General features: G+C 34.6%; 1 protein-coding gene across 4 annotated transcripts in view; it reads left to right on the forward strand.

Annotated features, from left to right (window-relative positions):
• Positions 1–17894, forward strand: part of GSK3B (glycogen synthase kinase 3 beta) — a 269829-nt gene that overhangs the window by 204296 nt on the left and 47639 nt on the right. For all 4 annotated transcript variants that reach the window (XM_015129960.3, XM_028844600.2, XM_028844602.2 and 1 more), the window contains exon 8: positions 11396–11491. In XM_015129960.3, the coding sequence (XP_014985446.1) occupies positions 11396–11491 (96 nt within the window). The remainder of the gene's footprint in view (positions 1–11395; positions 11492–17894) is intronic.

Genomic DNA, 17894 nt, shown 5'->3' on the forward strand with positions numbered 1-17894 from the left:
CCCATTTGGAAGTCTTTCTTTCATCCTGAACTACTTTTTTGTGGTGAAGATCTGCTGGTGACAAACTCAGTTAGCTTTTATTTGCCTAAAAATTTATTTTAAAGGATATTTTCACTTGACAGATTTATTTTTCTTTCATTCTTTGGAGAGATCTCTCTTTTCTTCTGGCTTTCATTGTTTCTGATAAGAAGTCAGCTGTTGATACCCTGTATATGCCCTGTCTATAATGTGTTTCTGGCATTCTTGAAGATTTTCACTTTATGAGTGGCTTTTACCAGTTGATTATGAGTTTTTATAGTATTGTTTGTATTTGTCCTCATTCAGGTTCATTGAACTTCTTGTATTTGTGGGATAATGCATGATTTTTATAAAATTTGGGTAAGTTTTGGTAATGTTTCTTCAAATAATTTTTCTGCATCTGCCCTACTTCCCACCATCAGACTCAAGTCACATTTGTACGTTTTTTCCCTCCGTGCTTCAGCTTTGATAGTTTCTATTGCTGTTTTTTTAATTCAGTGATTCAGTTTCTTCCCTGTGTCTAACCTGTTAATCCTCTCCTGTGAAGTTTTAATTTCACATACTATATTTTTTTAACTGTACAATTTCCATTTGGTTCTTTTTTATATCTTCTATTTCTCTCCTTGTTATAATAGCTATTTTAAAGTACTTATGTGCTAATTCTGTCATCTCTGTCATATCTGGACCTCTGTCTGTTGACTGACTTGATTTTTTTCTCTTCTTATATTTTCCTACTTCTTTAAAAATGTTGAATTTTGTTTGTCAGCCAGTTTCTTAGTTGTTTACACCTGGGGGGCAGTTTCAGTGTTCAGAATTTCATCACAGCTAGATGCAGAAGTCTATAATAGCCTTTTAAAAAATAATAATACAATGCAAGCCTTTGCATGGTATTCTATTAAGTTTATTTTACAAAGCATTTTAAAATAAGTTTTAAATTTTTTATACTCAATTTTATCTTGTTTAGCCAGTTAGATGACTGTTTCTTCATAGTATTCTTCTGTTGCTAAAGACCTCTGTTATTAACAGTTTAAAATATTTTTTCCAACTTTTATTTTAGTTTCAGGGGTGCATGTGCAAGTTTGTTGCCTGGATATCTTGTGTGATGCTGAGGTTTGAGGTATGAATGATCTTGTCACCCAGGTACTGAGCATGGCATCCAGTAGTTAGTTTTGCAGCCTTCTTTCCCTCTCTAGTTGTCCTCAGTTTGTATTATTGCCATCTTTATGTCCATAAGTACCCAATGTTTAGTTCCCACTTATAGGTGAGAACATGCGGTATTTGCTTTCCTATTCAGTAATCTGCTTAGGATAATGGCTTCCAGCAGCATCTATGTTGCTGCAAAGGATATAATTTTTTTTATGGCTGCATGGTAGTCTATGGTGTATATGTACCACGTTTTCTTTGTCTAGTCCACTGTTGATGAGCATCTAAGTTGATTCCATGTCTTTGTTATTGTGAAGAATGCTGTGATGAGCATGCAAGTGGTTGTATCTGTTTGGTAGAACAATTTTTCTTTTGGATATATACACAGTAATGGCATTGCTGGGTCAAGCAAGTTATCTGAGAAATCTCTAAACTGCTTTCTACAGTGGCTGGACTAATTTACATTCCCACCAATAGCATATAAGTGTTCTCTTTTCTCTGCAGCCTCACCATGTCTGTTGTTTTTTTACTTTTTAATTAGCCATTGTGACTGATGTGAGATGGTATCTCATTGTGATTTTGACTTGCATTTCTCTGATGATTAGTGATTGTGAAGCATTTTTTTCATGTTTGTTGGCCACTTGTATGTCTTCTTTAGAGAAGTTTCTGTTCATGTCTTCTGCCCGTTTTTTAATGTGGTTATTTGTTTTTTGCTTGTTGATTTAAGTTTCTTACAGATTCTGGGTATGAGACCTGTCAGATGTGTAGTTTGTGACTATTTTCTCCAATTCTGTAAATTGTCTGTTTATTCTTTTGATGGTTGGTTTTGCTATGCAGAAACTCTTTAATTAGTTCTCACCAACTTTTGTTTTTATTGCAGTTGCTTTTGAGAATTCAGTCATAGATTATTTCTCAAGGCCAATGTCTAGAATAGTGTTTCCTAGGTTTTCTTGTAGAATTTTTATAGTTTGAGGTCTTACATTTAAATCGTAAGTCCATCTTGAGTCACTTTTTGTATATGGTGAAAGATAGGGGTCCAGTTTCATTCTTTAGCATGTGGTTAGCCAGCTATCCCAGCACCATTTATTGAATAGGGAATCCTTTCCCCATTGTTTATTTTTGTCGACTGTACCAATATGATGCTGTTTTGATTAATGTAGCCTTACAGTATAGTTTGAGGTCAGGTAATGTGATGCCTCTGGCTTTGTCCTTTTTGCTTAGGATTGCTTTGGCTATATGGGCTCTTTTTTGGTTCCATATGAATTTGAGAATAGTTTCTTCTAGTTCTGTGAAAAATGACATTGGTAGTTTGATAGGAATAGCATTGAATCTGTAGAATGCTTTGGGCAGTATGGCCATTTTAACAGTACTGATTCTTCCAATCCATGAGCATGGAATGCTTTTCCATTTGTGTCATCTGATTTCTCTTAGCAGCATTTTGTAGTTCTCCCTGTAGAGATCTTTCACCTCCTTGGTTAGAGGTATTCCTAGGTATTTTATATGTGGCTATTGTAAATAGGATTGTGTTCTTGATTCAGCTCTCAGCTTGAACATTATTGGTGTATAGAAATGCTACTTACTTTCATTTACGGATTTTGTATCCTGAAACTTTACTGAAGGCATTTATCAGTTCCAGGAACGTTTTGACAGGAACCTTTGTCTTTAGGGCTTTCTAGGTATAGAATCATATCATCTGCAAAGAAAATAGTTTGACTACTTCTTTTTTTATTTGGATGCCATTTGTTTTTTTCTCCTGCCTAATTGCTCTGGCTAGCACTTCTAGTACTATGTTGAATAGGAATGGTGAGAGTGGGCATCCTTGTCTTGTTCCACTTCTCAAGGAGAATGCTTCCAGTTTTTGCCCATTCAGTATAATGTTGATACTCATTTTATTAAGTTGAATTACCATGATAGGGGTAGGTTTTATTTAAATCGGTATTTTTTTTAAGTTGCCAAAAAGTCTGTTTAACTTTCGAAACTTGTTTATAGCCTTGTGATCTTACAAAACCTTTATATATTTTATACAACTCAAAAGGATTCAGGTTTCTTTTTTATGGTATAATCAGTGTAGTTTAAGAAAATGACTTTTTAAAAGTTATTTTGTAAAAAGTCTTCCTTCTTTTCTGCCCTTAACATTGGATAGACCATTTTAGGGAGTCAGTGACACATGCATTTGTATCCCTGTCTACCACTGACAAATTGTAACCTTGAGACTTCTGTCAGCCTTAGGTTTTTCAAGTGTAAAAGAGGATAATATTGTATCTGCAAAATTCAAATGAGAAAAGAAAATTGATATATCTAGCACACTGCTCTTACATGCTGTGTGCTTAATAAATATTTGTTCTTTGTTCTCTCCTTTCTCTCACTGGCAGTATGTTTTGAAAGGAAAACTTAATTTCACTAAACTCATGTCAGGTGATTGTGGTCGGCTTGCTCTTCTCATGACCTCAGCAAGATCAGAAAGGAAATCTTAATGGCCACCTGCAGTGAACACCTTTTGGACTTTATTTTTTGCCTGGATTTATTGTGTCATAAGATACTTCTTTGTCCTTTAAGTGTTCACCTTCCTTGGCCCCCATGGTGTCACTGTTTATGGGACCTTGCCCAACTCCTTGTACTTCTATCTCAGCCTTCTGTTTAAATTTCTCTCTTTTCTGTATATTTGAATGCCCATCTTTAGCACTCTTCTTTGTCTGCTTTCCCTGTTATGCACTGTCACAGCCACCTAGCGCTTATACCACAGGTACTACCAAAGCAGTTCTTTTAGCCTCAAGCTCTCTTCTAAGTAATGTATCTGATGTCTACCACTTGGTGGAGAGCTCCTCCTGGTTCTTCCTGAATGTCTGATCTCAAATATTATTTTCTCTTCCAGATCTACTACTTCATGCCTAATATCATCAAGATTTTTCACAGCTACTGAAATTGTTTACCTTCTAGCCACATTCAATAACCAGATTCTTTGATGCCACCTCCTAAAATTTGTTTACCACTGATAAGGTTTAAATTCCTTTCCAGCTCTATTTCTAGTTACGACCTCTGAAAAGATACTCCTTCTGGGTCTGTTTTTCTCATGTTTAAAAATGTTTGTGTTAGGTTAAGGGTCAACACAGTAGAGTCCAGGGGCCAAACACAATCTGCTACCCATTTTTGTAAATAAACTTTGTTTGTGGTTGTTTTTATGTTGCAGAGTTGAGTAGTGACAGAGACTTCGTGTCCCACAAGCTTTAAATATTTACTCTCTGGCCCTTTCCAGAAAAAGTCTGCTGACCCCTGAATTAGAAAATCTCTCATCTAGTTTCCATTTTTTTTAAATGTGTTTTTTGTGACCATTCATGATCACGTCTAGGGATAGTAGGCATTTTTAAATTGCTCCCTAAAGTTTTATTTTAATTGGTTTATCATTAGAAGTCACCAACAGAAATAAGTAGTTTTTTTCCTATATTGTGAGGACCTTGTCGTAATAAAATATTCTTCAGTGTTTCAAATTTGAGAGCTTTTTGAATTTTTAGTATTTTTTAATATGTTGTAAATCCTACTGTCAGCCACCCTAAGGAGAACCTGGCGTTAAGATTTAAAAAACAATAAGGAAAAGACTAGAAAAATGATAGTAGTTGAATTAAACATGGAACATACTGTAATGTTAGGATCTCTGTTTCCCATCTAATAGCCTTCGTGATTCATAGTCATGTGAAAGTAAATTGATGAATAGGATTTTCTTTGCCATTTTGTGCTGACAGACTTTTTTTAGTTAATTGCTTTTTAAAAATAATTTATAGTGAATACATCAACAACAATTCTATTTACAGGTTGGTAGTTAAAGTCTCTTAAAAGTCAGTGATAACTACATTTTGAAGGTAAAGAATATACCTAGTTAAAACTCTGACCACTGATTGTAAGTATAATAAAGAAACCTTTTTTAACCAGTGGGGAACCCAGGTGAAATAAATGCAAATCAACAGTAAAAGCGTATAAATCTTTATAAAGGAATGAGTTGCAGAAGAAAAAAAATGCTTTTTAAATATCATCACTGTTCATCAAAGCAGATTATTTCCCATTGTGATAAAGATTTTCCACATGCGTTTTCTGGTGTATATTAAAGGAGGATTCAAGGTATGTAAAAAATACTTATAAAGTTGTAAATATCAAACCTTAATTATATGCATGCTGATGTGTACTGATATCTGCAACTTATTTTGAAATGCATCAAAAAATAGTTGGGTTGATGTATGGATAGAGGGTTGGATATGTGATTAACCAAATAGAGTAAAATGTTAGTTGGAGAATATGGATACTGGATATAGTGGGTTGGTGTTCACTGTAAAACTTTCACAACTTTTTTGTTTGAAATTTTCCTTGACATAATATTAGGTAAAATGTTTAGATCTAAGTGGCTGTGAGACAGTGAGTTTAGGGAGAAGGATTGAGAGTGAGTACACACACACGGTGTACCTTAAATAAATTATTAAAAGTTTATATGTTTAGCATACTTTGTGTATAAGCACATGCTTCTCAACTGTTTTATTGTATATTTCACAGATTTGCTTCCATTAGGAATATTCTTAGGTTATAAGTGAAAAAAAAAAACAAGAATTATAAAACTTTCATTTCAAGGAACGTCCTGACTTACGTTATACATTGTAACTGTATTAGTCATTTTCACGCTGCTGATAAAGACATACCCTAGACTGGGTAATTTAATAAGGAACAGGTTTAATTAACTTACAGTTCCACATGACTGGGGAGGCCTCACAATCATGGCAGAAGGCAAGGAAGAGCAAAGTCATATCTTACATGGATGGTGGCAGGCAAGAGACGGGAGCTTGTCTTGTGCAGGCAGACTCCCCTTTATAAAACCCATCAGATCTTGTGAGTCTTACTCACTATCATGAGAACAACATGGGGCAAACTGCCCCCATGATTCAATTTATCTCCCACTGGGTTCCTCCCACAACATAAGGGAAATATGGGAGCTACAATTCAAAATGAGATTTGGGTGGGAACATAGTCAAACCATATCAGTAACTCTTGAATTATCCCCCATAACCTCTATAGGAAAGTTAGCTGAATGCTTGAGAAGTCCATGTGATTTCTGTTCACACAGTAAACAGGTGCATTTACTAATGGACATCATATAATTCTCATTTCTTTTGGAGAGTTAGTACTGTGTCTTATGTTAGCAAAGTACTGAATATATAGAGGATGACTGTACAACAAATACTGATTCAAGAGTGGGCATTTCTGAAGTGTCATTTTGGTTATTTCTAAATATATCATAATGAAAAAATATGTACAAATATATTCTAAGTACAATAGTAAATATTCATGTAACTACAACTTACGTTAAGAATTAGAGGTAGAAGAATTACTTTTGCCCCATACCAGTCACAGCCCCCTTTTGCACATCCTCTTTGTTAAACTAGATAATCTGTACTTGATTTTAATGATGAGTATTCTTATGTTTTTTATTTAGTTTTACACAGTTTTACTATGTAAACTATGTGTTGTCTGATTTTGAACTTTATATAAGGCAGTCATGCTGTGTGCATTCATTGTTTGTGAGATTCATCCATAAAGGTATGTGTAGCTCTGGTTTAGTCCTCTTCATTGCTAGTTAGTATATTATTGTATGACTATGCCACAATTTATTTGTTAATTCTACTGGTGGATTTTTGCTTTTATTGGCAGTATTTTATTATTATGAACAATGTTGCTTTAGAGGTATAAGAATTTCTCTGTTAGGGTATAATAGCTTGAAATGGAAATCAGTAGGTTGTAGGGTCACTGAAGGTATACATTTATAAACACTCGTTTATTCATGTCATTGCTACCGTTGTTTGTTTTCAGCTCTCAAAAGAATCCAGTAGCGTTGCTTGTGACAGAATTATTGATAAGCTTATTAGTACTGCTCCCTCATTTTTCACTCCTCACCCTCTCACCAGGTACATGTATACACATACACAGACACATGCACATATCACCAGAACAATGTTAGAAATAGGGGTTAGAATAAGTGTTAATAATTTAGAATATTTTTACAGTCACCTTTTTATTTTCTTTCCAATTACATTAGGAGTTTGCTCAGAAATTACCTTATACACAGTTAAAGGTCAGTTTATTTTTAACTAGATTCCCTTTTGATTTATGTCAATAATGATTCTGTAGTTCAGAATATTCTTCCATCTATCTTACCCAAACTTTATGTATTCTAATAGTTAAATAATTTCTGAAAGTTTTTATTACAGGTGTAATTGGCATACAAGAAACTACACATAGGGACCACATCAAGATAAAAAGCTTCTGCACAGCAAAGGAAACAGTTAACAGACTGAAGAGACAATGCACAAAATGGGAGAAAATATTTGACAAGAGCTTAATAACCAGAATATATAAGAAGCTCCAACAACTTTATAGGAAAAATATCTAATAATCTGATTTTGAAATGGACAAAAGATCTGAATAGACATTGCTCAAAAGGATACATACAGATGGCAAACAGGTATATGAGAGGTGCTCAACATCATTGATCATCAGAGAAATGCAAATCGAAACTACAATGAGATATCTCACCCCAGATAAAATGGCTTTTATCTCTAAATGACAGGCAGTATCAAATGCCGACAAGGATGTGGAGAAAACAGAATCCTTGTATGTTGATGGTGGTGATGTAAATTAGTACAGCTTCCATGGAGAACAGTATGGAGGCTCCTGAAAAAACTAAAAATAGAGCTGCCATACCATCTAGCAGTTGTACTGCTAGGTATATATCCAAAAGAAAGGAAATCAGTATATTGAACAGATAACTGCACTCCTATGTTTATTGCAACACTCTTCACAATAGCCAAGGTTTGGAAGCAACCTAAGTGTTCATCAGCATGGACACTTCATGAATAGATACAGAAAAATAGATTTTAAAAAATATATATATATACACACACACACACACACACTCAAAAAGAATGAGATCCTATTATATGCAACAACATAGATGGCACCGGAAGTCATTGTGTTAAGCCAGGCACAGAAAGACAAACTTCACATGTTCTCAGTTATTTATGAGAGCTAAAAATTAAAACAAATGAACTCATGAAGATAGAGAGTAGAATGATGGTTAGCAGAAGCTGGGAAGGGCGGTTGAGGGGGAAATAGGGATGGTTAATGGGTACAAAACAATGGAAAGAATAAAATCTAGTATTTCATAGCACAACAGAGTGACTATACACAATAACAATTTAATTAAATATTGAAAAATACCTAAAAGAGTATAATTGGGTTGTTTATAAAACAAAGGATAGGCTGGGCATGATGGCTCACACCTGTAATCCCAGCACTTTGGGAGGCCGAGGTGGGTGGATCACAAGGTCAGGAGATCGAGACTATCCTGACTGACACTGTGAAACCTCGTCTCTACTGAAAAATACAAAAAATAAGCCAGATGTGGTGGCAGGCGCCTGTAGTCCCAGCTACTCGGGAGGCTAAGGCAGGGGAATGGCGTGAGCCCAGGAGGTGCAGCTTGCAGTGAGCCGAGATGACGCCACTGCACTCCAGCCTGGGCAACAGTGCAAGACTCCGTCTCTAAAATAAATAAATAAATAAAAATAAACAAAGGACAAATGCTTGAGGTGATGGATACCACATTTACCCTGATGTGATTATTATACATTGTATGCGTACATCAGAGTGTCTCATATATTCCATAGATATATTCACCTATGTATCCACAGAAATAAATATTTTTAAAAACTGCACACATTTAAAGGGTTCAATTTGATAAGTTTCGCCGTATGCTTACACCCATGAAACTGAGATAATGAACATTCATAATCCCAGTAGCTTCCTAGTGTCCCTTTGTAGTCCTGCTTCTCAAAACTGTAGATATTCTGTCACTATAGGCAGAAAATTTGCTAGAATTGCACATGAATGTGGTTATACTTTAGGTACTCTTTTTGGTCTGGCTTCTCTCACTCAGCTTTATTATTTTTAGATTCATCCATGTTGTTCTTTTTAAATTACTGAGTAATATTTTACTGTGTGGCTGTGTACCATTTATTTACTTGTCAATGCCATTTTGGTTTGTTTCTACTGTTTAGCAGTTGCAAAAAAATGCTATGCATATTTGTGTACAAGTCTTTGTATGAACATATGTGTTCATTTCTCTTGGGTAAGTACCTAGGAGTGGGCATGTTGGGTTGTATGATACATATGTGTTTAGCTTTTAAGAAACTTCCAAACTGTTTTCCAAGGTGCTGTATACCATTCCACATTTCCACCATCAATGGTGAGAGCTTCAGTTGCTCTACATCCTTGCCAAGATTTGTTATACATAGTCTTTAATTTTAGCCTTCTTATTGGGTGGATAGTGGTATCTTGTCTTAATTAGCATTTCCCTAATGATTAATGATGCCGAACATCTTTTCTTGTGCTTATTTGCCATCTCTATGTCATCCTTGGTGAAATGTCTGTACATATCTTTTGCTGATTTGTATTGACTTGTCTTATTTTGAATTATAAGTTTTTTATATATTCAGTTCGTGGCTAACCTTTTCATTTTCTTAAGTGTCTTTTAAAGAACAAACTTTTAAAAATTTGAATAAAGTTCTGAAAGTTTTAGCAGAGTCTAGAGAGTTAGAACCAATAACAAAAACATAACAAATTCTCACTTTGCCCTGAATGGTTACAGAATTATGCCTGATTGTTCACTGGTTGCCACCACAAATCTAGTACTTAACATTCCTTTCTTCTACTTCTGTGCAATTATTCTTGAACTGTAACTGGTTTAATATTTTATTTCAACAAATTTGACTTATACAAGGTCTTATAGTTATAAAGATGAGTAATATGTGGTGTTTCTCTTCAAAGTCCTCAATTTTTAGCATTTAATGTTTCTTCTTGTCACCCATCTTGTACAGCCAGGTCTATGTACTTTCCTTTGTTCAGTCCCTAGTATAGCTCTAGAAACAATGAAGTGCTCAATACATTTTTGTTGTGTACTGTAGTTATACTTTTTTGACATACAAATATGTAAGTTTATGGTAGCAGGAAATCTCTTGTTCTTTGTATCCTCCAAAAGTCCTAACATAGTTCCTTATACACAAGGGACACTAAGTATTCAACGACTGAATGAATTATTGAGGGTTTATAATAAAGTTTGCCTGATATATTGATAATACAATTGGCCTTCCATATCTACAGGTTCCGCATCGGCAAAATCAACCAACTGCAGATCAAAAATATTCAGAAAATAACAATGTAAAAATACATTAATAAAGAATAATGTACAACTTAAAAACAATACAATGTAACAACTATTTAAGTATTATCATAACCTAAGTATTATAATAACCTAAAGATGATTTAAAGTATAGGAGGATGTAAGTAGGTTATATGCAACTATTATGCCATTTTATATAAGGGACTCGAGCATGTCTGGATTTTGGTATCCTCAGGGGGCTCCTGAAACAATCTGGATACCAAGGGACAGCTGTATAATCTTTGGCTTTACTGAACTAAGTGAAGAAAAAGTACTCTCAGATGTGATTATTGCAATAGATAGTTTTTCTAGAGAAAACAAATATACCTGATTTTTAATTGAATATTTATGAGTATGGTAATCTTTTTTATGACCCAAATTTAACATTATTGTTATCATAGAAGTCTGTCTATGGTAATACAGCATGAAATCTGTAGTCAGCTACAGATAAAAGGCTTTCACAAAGTTTGTTTGCCTTAGTCTGTTTTGTGCTGCTGTAACAGAATACCAAAGACTGGGTAATATATAAACAATAGAAATTTACTTGGTTCACTGTTCCAGAGACTGGAAAGTCCAATGTCAAAGGGCCCACATCTGGTGATGGCCTTCATTGCTGTATCTCATGTTGGAAGGCAGAAAGTCAAGACAGGGCAAGAGTGAGAGGGAGCCAAACTTACATTGCTAACCAACCCACTCTTGAAATAACAAGCCTGCTTCCACTTTAATGATGTGACTCCATTCACAAGGGCAGAGACATTATCTAATTACCATTTAAACATCCCACCTCTCAACACTGTTGAATTGGGTATTAAATTTCCAACACATGAGCCTTGGGGGACATATTCAAATCATAGCACTGCTGTATTTAATGAGTTAAGTATTTTATTTAAGTTGAGAATTCCTTTTTTAAGTGAATCCAATGCCTTAAAACATATAAATTTCTAAATATATAGGAAAAGATGGCAATAACTTGCTTTCTTTATCTAGGTCCTGGGAACTCCAACAAGGGAGCAAATCAGAGAAATGAACCCAAACTACACAGAATTTAAATTCCCTCAAATTAAGGCACATCCCTGGACTAAGGTGAGTCAGATTTTTTTTAAAGTATATTAATCAATAGTTAACTAAAACAGGTTTCTCGTTCTTAAACTAAACTATTTTGAGATCAGATAGTTGCATGAATACAAGCAGTTCTGCATGTAAAGATAGTTGTATAGATGTACTTGAGTGTTTCATTGACTTTATATAGTTTCAGTCTCATTGATTTCCCGTAGACAGTTTCTAGCCTGGTTTTTTGTTTACAAGGTAAGGACAGTGTACTTATATCATTAAAGTACAGAATTAATGATTTAGGAGTAGGATCTTATATAAAATTTTGGCAACCTAGAATTCAGAAGTTTATTTACATAGAGGTGTATAGTTTAATATCATATAGCATACCATACATTTCAAACATTATTCTTTTAAACTGTTAAAACACATACCTTATTATAGATGGCATTTTGTGTTTTTCCTCTCTTGTTTACCTTCCTACTGGCATTTTGGAAACATGATTAGAAAGCAAATGTAATCTTGCTGGGAGTATACATTAAAAACAATTGATAGGTTAACTGGATGTCACTAGCCTTTGGAAAAACCTAACCTTAACATTAGATGGAACCAGTTCTAAAGAGCATAATTGCTAATGTACCAGGGAACTTCTTTTTTTTCCTTTGGTATTTAATTGGAATGATTTTAAGAGAGATTTTATTAAAAAGTGTTTTCACCTCAGTTTGATTTGTGAGATTATGAAGAGAAAAAATATAAAATTTCTCAGTAGGGTTTATAAGTAGAGTGAATCTCTAACTAACTCTGACCAAAGATTCAAAGTGACTTACCCAAGATTACATGGATGGCTTGTGACAAAGCCGGGATTAAACTTCTGTGTGTGTGTGTGTGTGTGTGCGCTTGTGTGTGTGTGTGTGTATGTGTCATGAGTTACAAATGATCAACTTTATAATATGTATTTTAAGGAGAGACTTTCTGTATTTTAAAATGTACATATAACAATTCATTTTATATACTGTTCATTTAGTTGGTTATAGATCTTTTATAATTAGAGGTGAAGTAATTCAGGGCTATAGGTGAAATAATTTACACTCTGTAGAATCAAAGTATGTTTCTCTCTCTCTCTCTCTCAATTATGTATATTATGATTCCAGTTACTTTTTCTTTAAGTTCTCATAATCTCATTATCTATCTTCAGAAAATTCTCATTACTAATTATTTATTTCCTATTTAGAATCAAAGACCTCAATTGTATTTTAGTGCCAGAATTATAGGTTGTAGCTTTTACTACAACCTGGCCAACAGACCACGATCTTGCCTCCCCTTTTTAAAAGTTTATGGTAAGCACTAAATAGTCTGAGATTCAAAAGTGTTCTTTGACCTTTGTATTCAAAGCTTATTTTAAATCTGGGTCAGAAGATATTTAGGGATTCTCACCTGACTCTAAACCCAGGAAATCTCAGGTGGCCTACTTGGATTTAGGGGCTGCATTACAGTTTGAGTCCATTATAGTTACTGCAAGTTAAATTGTTTATAATAAGTGATTTGTAGTATACTATGACTTCAGCCGTGTTAAGTGAAAAACATCAAAGAGAATTCTGTGTATTAAATAAATACAGAGAAATATTCCAAAATGCCAACAGTAGTTTGGTTAAGAAGAAAGTGCACGATTTTATTTTCTTTGGTCTACCTTTTCAAACTTTCATATTTTCTTTAATAATGATGTTATTTTTAAGAGGAAAAGGAAAAATTCTTTTTGGTATAATCTAAGTATTCATCACATATTACCCTCCTTATAGAGTTTCTGACAAATATAATGCTGAAATTGAGTCTATGAGATGCTATTTAACAGTCCCCATCCTCCATTATTATTATTATTATTATTATTTATCAAGATTGCCACTAGTCCTCCTTTATCTAAGGTTTCAGTTACACTTGGTCAACCTCTGTCTGAAATAGGTGATATAGTACAATAAGATATTTTGAGAGAGATACTACATTCACATTATTTTATGATAGATATTATAATTATTCTATTTTATTATTAGTTATTGTTAACCTCTTACTGTGCCTAATTTATAAAGTAAGCTTTTATTACTGGTATGTATGTATAGAGAAAAACAGTGTATGTAGGGTTTAGTAGTACTTGCAGTCTCGGCATCCACATGAGGGTCTTGGGGACATATCCCCTGTAGATAAAAGGGAGGGGGCACTGTATTTAGTGTGTGTCAAATTCTGCATTTTCCCCCTGAATTGTCTCTCTCTAATGCAAGTATTAGCTAGAGTAGAATGTGAGAAATAGTTGATTATAATTAAAATGTAGCCAACGAAAGAGCTGTGCTAAATATGTATGCTTTAAATCTTTGCCCTCTTGAATTCTTGATGTTTCCATATCTTATACTAATGCTTTTCAAACCTGAATCGTCTATGTAAAGCCCGTTTATTTAGATTTCCATTCCTGTACCATGTATAGAAAAATGACTCAGTTCTCCCATCTTTTTTGTCTATTAAAAGGACTCTGAACCTTTCATTCATCTGGCGTCTTTTGACATAATCTGGTTTTCACTTCATACACATGCGTTATGTAATAAGTGCACTTATGCTGGTTCCTCATTTGTGCACATGAGAGTGGGTGTTACTGGGATTGTAAACAAAAAAGTAAATTCAGATGCAGAAATTTTATTATTTTTCTCTGTCATCTAGATGATTGAGAATATGCTTGTGTTGATTTTTAAAAAATAGGTTATCATAAGAATTAAAATACAAAACTTAAAATTCCTAGAGGGAACTCGGACTCCTTTCCCTACCATTGTGATAGTGGACAGCAACTTGAGAAATGCTCTTAGGGTAAGCAGCCATTTAAGTCATTTAAAGACCATATAGAATGTCCCCCAAAGAGAAGACCATTTTGCCCTTCGAGGGCAGGTAAACAGGAGTCTGGAAACAAGAACCACTTAACCTTTATTGCTGTCTTCTGTTAGTCCCATCTCCTGAAGCTGTGGACATATGAACCCTGGTTTCCTGTGCTGCAATGTTGTGCAGCTATGTCCCCAAGATTGGGACTTGCTGTTCTTAAAAAAAAAAAAAAAAAAAGGAGACAGAAATAGAGATCAAAAGAGAAAATGTCTTTTGTGAAAACATTGAGGTAAGGCGATACAGATGTGTAGAAGAAATAGCAGAAAAATAACACTGAGGTGATCCCAGTGTGATGTATGGCAGAAATCTTGACAATTAAAAACTCCAGTAAGTTGCCCTGGGCTATTACATAATAGCAATAGCCAGCGCAACATAATTCTTTAATAAAGCACTTGTGGCTTAAGTAGGAAAGGAAATAGGTGCTAATATTTTGAAACAAGGATTATTATTGGAGGTGAGGGAATGAAGACCTATGCCTTGGTGTACACTGTACACTACAAAGAAGAAAAACACACGGAAAGAAAAGGAAGTGATGCAAAAGTAGATTGAGAATTAAGTAGAGACAGAGATTGGTTGGAAGAAGAGAAGAAATTTAAATTCTGCATTTAGTATGTGGAGGTGTGGTTAAATGATGGGCTATTATATACAGAGTGAGAATCTAGTTTAAACACTGCTCCTAATGTTTATGCCTCAGCTTTTTTTATTTTGTAAGATGGCGAATATCTGCTGTGTCTTTTCTCAGGATTATTTTGAAAATACAGCCATAATATACATATAAAGGATTACTTTAGTTTTGAATAAATGTGAAGGATGTAGCACTCCAATGTAGTTTTCTGATTTGTCTTCTCTGTCTCCACTGCCCTGACCTTAGTTTAGGTCACCATCATATCACAGAATTATTAAAAACAACCTCCTACCTCCTGATTTCCATCCTTCGGTTTCACATCACTTTAATCCATCCTCTTCATTTCTGTCAGAGTTGGCTTTTTTTAAAAGCACGTGTGATAGTGTCACTCCTATTTAAAATTCTTCTCTGATTCCTCATAACCTTTAGGAGAATTTAGTGTTATATACATATACTGACAAGAGTGATCCTATGTGCCAATTTATGCTTGTCCAGTGTAATTAATAATTGTTTGCCTCTTCACTCTCAGGAAGGTCCCAGTTTGGGTGGCAGATTATTTAGTCACTCTGTTCTTGATCTTTTCTGCCTTTCTTTTCCAGAAAAATAGAGTATTTAGTATTTGTCCTATTCCTAACCTTCCTTGAGGTATCTAGTTATTGAACCCAGTCTCTTTCCCAAGTTTTACAGCTTCCTGTATCCTTAAATGCATGTTGTTAGGCAATGAATTTAAAAGTTTAGTGTCTACTTAGGGTTGATTAGGGATTTTTTAATAAAGTTTTATCATAGTAGGTGTACGAGGTGCCTTCCCACCCACTTTCGAGTGTGTGATCCTTCTACCCTTTTGTTTAAATTTCTTTGTGACAAGCATTTCTCCTCTATCCTAGTAATAAATAATCCTGTGTGGTCAGTTAGGTAACACAGATGTCTGTTTTATTCTTTCAGAGTAATGAAAGAATAAAGTAACAACTGGTTAGTAGAAGGAAGTAGATTGCAATCCCAAGGCCCCTGATCTCGTAACAGTTACATTACTGCTATTTAATATGTTGGCTACATATTGGAGTGTTGTCCAGTTTGTAGATCACTTTGAAGGGACCATGCAGCCACACTGGATTTTCTGGTTTAGTCAGATTGTCTCCTAGTTGTTCCCCAGAGAAGCCGCATTCATTTCTGCCTCTTGCTAGTGTCTCCCTTCCCTCTCTCTCCTCCCCTTCCACTGTCTTAGAATGTTCTTTTTTTCTTCTCTGCTTACCAAGTCTTAACCTTTCTTAAGATCTCAAATCTCACTTCTCCCATGAAATACTTTCTCATTATCTAAGTTCTTTATGATTATCCTACCACATAACTCCTATAGTACCTACCAAATTATACCATATATATTATAGCAATTCCTAATTTCTTTTTTATAATAATATTAATACCAATTACTTCAAAATATTTGTCGCCATGTTGTTGGCATATATGGTAGTTTAATACTTAAGTGTCTGTAGCGTTTGTATGACCGTAGGTCATTTGGTAAGTCTCCCAGAAAGCGTTATTCACAAAAATTAGTCCTTGCATACCTGATTTCCTAAAACACTGTCAACATGCTTCATAGTGAATCAATACTAGTATTTCTAACTGGCTAACAGAGTAAGCAGAAAATTGAATTATCGGGTCATTTCAGTTTTCAAAGGAATTATTTTAGACTGAAAAAGTTACTTATTCTCTATGCTTATAGCCAACCCAGAAAGCCCCACTATACTTATTTCTTTTTAAGACTTTGTCCATAATGTTACATTTTTTCCCCTGAACCATTCAATAGATTTTTCAGAACTTGGTAAACCTACCTGTTTTAACCGTTGTTCAGTATATTATTAAAATGCCTTCAGAGAGACCTAGAGGGCACAAAACAGAAATTGCTGCCAAAGTTTTCTTGCACATCCATTCTATCTTTCTTTTCTGGTCTCTCTGCATTACTCATTTCATTCACATGTGTTCCAGAAAGCATAAAACCATGTTGGGGATTTCTGTTGACTCCTAAGGTTGCTACTTGTCTATTTGGTTCTATTGCTTATGGTAAATCAATTTTTATATTATTTTTCAACCCCCCTCTGCCCTGAGCATTCTACCTAGACCATTCTCACTTGTCTCACAAATACATATAGTATGTTCTCTACTGAAATTTCTACCCACATCCTTATTGCTAGAATAGTCACTTCATCTCCCTTTCTAATACCATTTTCTTATGTTAGACCTCACTTATTTATTTCTACTGGCTATATATTCTTATTTCTTTGCTGGAAATCCACATTAAAATCCAGCTTTTAGGGTGGCTAATCCACATGTGAAAGGAATAATGTGAAAAAGGGAGAATACTCAGTAAGACATAATTTTCAGATTGCTTGTGGGAGGCAAAGGATGAGGTTGGGGTGGATTTGAAAAGAAGGCAAAATTCTATTTTTAATTTATCATTTGTTCTTTAAATCTTGTGTCTTCTATGTAACCAGTGCTGTGCTGGGTACCATAAAGCATGCAAAAGAAGTAAAATATATAGTCTTTGTCCTTGAAAAGCTGACAGTTGAAAAGCTCAGTTGAAGCAAGTATTGAATAATGTGAGATACCATATAACCATATACTTGATGCTGTGCTGTAAGTGTTCAGAGGTGTTCCACATGGCTGTAGGTGTTATAAGGCAGACCAGTGAGGATGGTAGAGGGAAAAAGGAACTCCCCTTAAAGATAATAGATGAGATGGGATGTTGAAGGGAGGTTTAAGATTTGCTTAGGTGTAGAAAAGGTTAGGAATTGTTATAGCCTGGGTGAATATCTCTCAAGGTGGAGAGAGATGAATGGAAAGAAAATATTTCTATATTCTTAGGAGGGCCAGCCTGACTGTAATAACTGTTTTGTGAACATTGAA

Source organism: Macaca mulatta, chromosome 2, assembly GCF_049350105.2.
Source record: "Macaca mulatta isolate MMU2019108-1 chromosome 2, T2T-MMU8v2.0, whole genome shotgun sequence".
Lineage (NCBI taxonomy): Eukaryota > Metazoa > Chordata > Mammalia > Primates > Cercopithecidae > Macaca > Macaca mulatta.